We start from the raw sequence: 5,261 nt of genomic DNA, 5'->3' as shown, positions 1-5,261 counted from the left end.
AAAACCCTCCTTGCTTAGCAATGAGGGGGTTTTTTTGGAAATGCTCTTGCAGGGATGCCAAGGAGCAGGGGAGCCCCTTCCTCTCTGCCTGGTCCCTCTCAGGGCTGGCCCTGAGGAGGAGGTGGTGAAGCTCCTCTATCTTTTTGGGGCATCCAGCTCCATCCTGCCACGCTTGGGGTGGAGAAGGACGTTGTCACCCCGTTGCCGAAACCAGAGGCGACGGGCAAGGTGCCCGGGTGGCCCGAGGGCTCTTCACCAAACACAACGGCAAGCAAGAACACGGTGGGGTGGGAGACCCCGGGATGGAAGTGGGGGCTCCCCACGGGGATGCAGGTGCCAGCTGGAAGCATCAGTGCATGGCAAAGAGGAGGAGGAGGAGGGTGGCGAAGGAGGCGCTGGCCACGCGGAGCCGGATGCCGGAGGAGAACTGGTGCTGCTGGTACTCCCGGTACTGCTGGACACACATCTCCCTGATCACCTTGGTCACCACCTTGGTCTCCATCTCGGTCTCTGTCTGGTTGGCCTCAGGAGCAGCCTCCGAGGTGTTCTTCTTGGCAGCAGGGCCGATGTTGTACTCGGTCACCGTGATGTTGAAGCAGTCGGCGACGAACACGTCCTGCGGGACGGAGGCGCCGTAGTCCCGGTAATACACCTGGTTGGGGTAACGAGCCCTGTTGTCGTTCCACCACCGGTACTCGTCGGGGCTGTCGAAGTGATAGTGCATCCCTGACATGACACGGCCCATGGCGTAGCCCCCCAGCCCCCCGACAACAGCCCCTGCTGCCGCTGCCCCAGCCACGTGCTTCAGGTTGGTCTTGGATTTCGGAGGCTTCCAAGGCTTCTGGTTGTGGTAACTTCCCCCGCTGGACGGGTTGTAACCTTGTCCCCAGCCTGGGTTGTGGGGGTACCCTGGGTTGTGAGGGTACCCCGGGTTGTGGGGATAGCCGGGATTACGGGGGTACCCCGGGTTGTGGGGGTAGCCAGGATTGTGGGGGTAGCTGGGCTGGCGGGGGTAGCTGGGCTGGCGGTGGCTCCCGGCGCCCCAGCCGCCCCCGCTGGGTTTGCCTTTGCCCTTCTTGGAGAAGGCGCCGTCGGTCCAGGTGCTGAGGAGCAGGGCCACCAGCCAGCAGGTCACCAGGAGCCGCGCCATGGCTGCGGGACACCAGCACAGGCAGGTCACAAGAGGGGGACACCAGCAGCTTCAGCCTGCCCTTCCTTCTGCATCAAATCCAACCCCCCTCGGCCCCCCTGAATCCAGCTGCTCTGGACTCCAGTGCAGATTTATCCTCCCCAAACCCCCTTCTATATAAAGGTGGAGGTATTTTGGTATGGTTTTACCTATATTTATATATTTTAATATATACATTTCTCTCCCCCACCTCCCTGACAGGTCCTCTGCTGGGAGTGGCACGAGCAGCCCCACCTTTAGGCTCCATTAATGATGCATCATATCAAATACCCACCATCCCCCTTTATTCCAGAATTAAATGCATATTTCTCCTTCCTAAACCCCCTCATTTTTACATATATACATTTAAATATTATATATGTGTAGGTGTTCATGTGTTTTTACATCTCTTTGTATTTTTAGATATGTAGAGATCCTGAAAGATTCTTAATCTCTATTTTTAAATTATTTTTTTTCCACTTAGCTTCCACTGATGGGAAAAAAAAAAGATATGTATTTAAAAAATAAGTATTCTTTTAAAAATATGTATTTTAATACATTATATATAATATACATAAATAGTATATATATACATACACACTGTATAGTATACATATAGTATCTCCTCCACCTCCCTGACAGGTTTTGTGCTGTTAAAGGTAATTTGAAGTCATGGGGGAAACAAAAAAGCTTTGGGGAAAAATGCTTCACTTGGCTGGGAGGTAAAAAAAGCCCCTTCTCAAACCTGCTCCCTCCAATCAGCTGCTATAAATGACATTTCTGGTGGGTAAGGATTGAAGGCTGGGAACAGATCTTCTTCATCTCAAAGCTTTTGGTTACTCAGTGTGTTCTGCAGGGTTGGGTTGGTTTTTTTTTCCCAAAAAAAAGATGATATTTTGTGTGTTTTGCTCAAGTATCTGGTCACGTGCAACAGGCCTTCACTGAAGGAGAAGTTTAATTTGGCTAAAATGCTTGAATTCAGCTAATTTTTCTCCCTGGTTTAACATTTCCAAACACCTGCTGACTCAGCATCCCAGGCCCTGCCCAACGTCTCCGATGGGTGAAATCCCAAATTTCCCCTGCCTCTCCTTCTCTCCTTTCTCTCTTTCCCCATGACCCACCCACTGAACACACCCCAGGTCTGCAAATCCTTTGGAAAACACCTCCCAAGGTGCAAAAAAAAGCCCCTTTGAGTGCATCCTCAGCCCTGCCAAGGAGCTGGGCTCTGATCCTCACATTTAATATCCCAGTCCAGGCAGAGCAAAAAGCTTTTCCATCCTTCTGGAGCAATTCCCTCCCCCAAATCCCCCGGGATGCCAGAGAGGAAGGGCAAAGCATTCCCAGCAGAGTCCCAGGGTGGGAATTCTGCAGCCTCCTTGAATGGTTTGGATGCATTTGCTGGCTCGTTTTACAGGAAGAGAAACAATTAAAGTTTGGGGCCTGAGTGGGGTTGGTTTTTTTTTGTTTCATTTTTCACAGCAGCTAATGGACCAGCTCAGAGATGAGTTGAATTAAGTCCAGAGATTGTTCTGGCTTGGCTGGGTGGGGGTTTTGGTGCCTCCAGGAAGAAGCTGAGAAGCTCCCCCTGCCCCAAAACCAGCCAAGGAACCATCACAGGGACAAGAGATGAACACAGGAACATGATGAACATGAACATAGGAAACAACTGAGATGACACCTGAGCAGTTAAAGGAGCAGGGCTGAGCTGGAGAGGCACAGGGAGCTGCTGGTTGGTGAGGAAGGAGGGGAAGAAGGTGCCCAAGGAGAAGTTTCCCTGCAGCCCATGGGTAGCTGTGCCCCTGGTCCTAATTCAGTCCTGGCAGGACTGAATCCATGGGGGGACGTGGTGGAACATTCCCTGAAGGCACCAAAAGGGTGAAGTTGGCCAGTGGGAAGCAGGGCAGGACTGTCAGGAACCTTCCCTGGGGAGGAAGGAGCAGCAGGAACCACCAGGAACTGACTCTGAACCCCATCCCCCTGTGCTGCTGGGGATGAGAAACTGGGAACAAAGGGATTTGGGTGGGGAGAAGGGATGGGGGGGTAACACAAGCCCTGTTCTTTGTGTGTCTGTGTCCTGTGGGTGTTTGATCAGCATGAAATCAAATGATTCTTTTCCCCAAGTTGAGTCTGTTTTGCCTGGGACCTCAATGGGTGAAGCTCATGAACCCATGAGCTTCTGGTTGGGTTTGTCCTTCCCATCCCAGGGTGTGTGTGAGGGGAGTTCAGTGAGTGACCATGGGGCTGGTTCTTTGTTGGGCCCAAAACCAGGGCAGAGATGATGGTGACAGCACAAAGATGCAGGAAAAAAAACCAAACCAACCCCTGGTTAAAGTCAGAAATTCTGCTCCTCGTTACCCTCATGCTCCACAAAAAGCAAATTGTTCTCTTTTTGGGGCATCACGTGGTGATGCTTTTTTTCCTTCTCCCCTGCAAAAATCTGCTCTGGTGCCCAAAAATGTTGGAATTCAGGCCCTTTCGTGGGGGGGGTCGTTAGGAAGAGATGTCATTAAAAAGAGGAAAAGTCTGTTCTTTGTGCTGGGGAGGAAAAGCAGGTGGGAAATCCCCACCTGCTGGTGGGGATGGTGAGACCACGGGGGTAAAAACAAGCAAACAAGCAATTTATATTTATAATTTATAATATTTATAATTATATAATATATAGTAATATGTTATATATTTATAATTTATCATATTTATAATTATATAATATATAATCATATGTTATACATTTATAATTTATAATATTTATAATTTATATTGGTTTTTTTAAAAAATATGACTCCCCGTAAGGGGAAAAAGAATCAGGGGAGTAAAAATAACCAAAAGAGGTGGCAAAACCTCAGGTGGGTGAATGATCCTGGGGCACTCAAGGGAAAAAAAATAAGGGGGAAAGGCAGAAAATGAGCATTTTGTCATTTCTTTTTTTAAGATGTGACTCCCCACAAGGTAGGGGGAAATGATCAGGAGGGTTAAAAACAGCCAAAAGAGGTGGCAATAACTCAGGGGGGTGAATGGTCCTGGGGCACTTAAAAGAAATAAAAAGGAAACAAGGGGAAACAGCAGCAAATGAGCAATTTTTTATGTATCTTTTAAGCTGTGACTTCCCACAAGGGGGGAAATATATGGGAGGTTAAAAATAGCCACAGGATGTGGTAGAAACTTGGGTGGGTGGGTGATCCTGGGGCACTGAAGGAAAGAAATTAGTGGGGGAAAAAGCAGCAAATTACGAGTTTTAATTATGTTTTTAAAGATGTGAGTCCTCCTAAGGTGGGGTAGGGGGATGGTTGGGGGGTTAGAAATAGCCAAAAGAGATGGAAAAACCTCAAGTGGGTGAGTGATCTTGGGGCACTCAAGGAAAAAAACAGGGGGAAAAGGCAGCAAATGAGCATTTTTAAATTCTTTTTTTTTTTAAGATGTGACTCCTCACATGGGGGGAATTAATCAGGGGGTTTAAAAACAGCCAAAAGAGGTGGCAACAACTCAGGGGGTGAATGATCCTGGGGCACTCAAAAGAGATAAAAAGGAAATAGGGGGAAACAGCAGCAAATGGGCAATTTTTAAATATAAATATTTTAAGTTGTGAAATCCCAAATGGGGGGCAGAAAAGACCAGGGGTGTTAAAAACAGCTACAAGATGTGGCAAAACCTCAGGGGGGTGAGTGATCCTGGGGCACTGAAGGAAAAAAAAACTGGAGGGGGAAAGACAGAAAATTGGCATTTTGGTGAGGAGCTGGGATGGGGAGGGGGTTGTTGATGCCCCATCCCTGGAGGTTTTTAAGGCCAGGTTGGATGAGGTTTTGTGCAACCTGGGCTGGTGGTTCCCTGCTCATGGCAGGGGGGTTGGAACTGGATGATCTCTGAGGTCCCTTCCAACCTGAATGATTTATATATACATAGATATATACATAGATATATACATAGATATATACATAGATATATATACATAGATATATACATAGATATATATATTTAAGTCGTGACTCCCAAAAAGGGGGGGGGCAAAAATATCAACCCCTGGATGAAAACAGGTGACAGGGAAGTCCCAGAGGATGTTCCAGCCTGGCAGGAACACCCTGTTCTTGTAATTGTCCCC

General features: G+C 48.3%; 1 protein-coding gene across 1 annotated transcript; it reads right to left on the bottom strand.

Annotated features, from left to right (window-relative positions):
* Window positions 1-349: 349 nt before the first annotated feature.
* PRNP (prion protein) lies at window positions 350-1,150 on the bottom strand. The gene has a single exon (XM_010003925.1). The coding sequence runs from the start codon at window positions 1,148-1,150 to the stop codon at window positions 350-352; it is 801 nt and encodes a 266-aa protein (XP_010002227.1).
* Between the last annotated feature and the right edge of the window lie 4,111 nt (window positions 1,151-5,261).

The sequence above is a fragment of the Chaetura pelagica genome, unplaced genomic scaffold, assembly GCF_000747805.2.
Source record: "Chaetura pelagica isolate M959 unplaced genomic scaffold, ChaPel_1.0 scaffold528, whole genome shotgun sequence".
Lineage (NCBI taxonomy): Eukaryota > Metazoa > Chordata > Aves > Apodiformes > Apodidae > Chaetura > Chaetura pelagica.
This window is presented reverse-complemented; position numbering and strand designations above follow the sequence as displayed.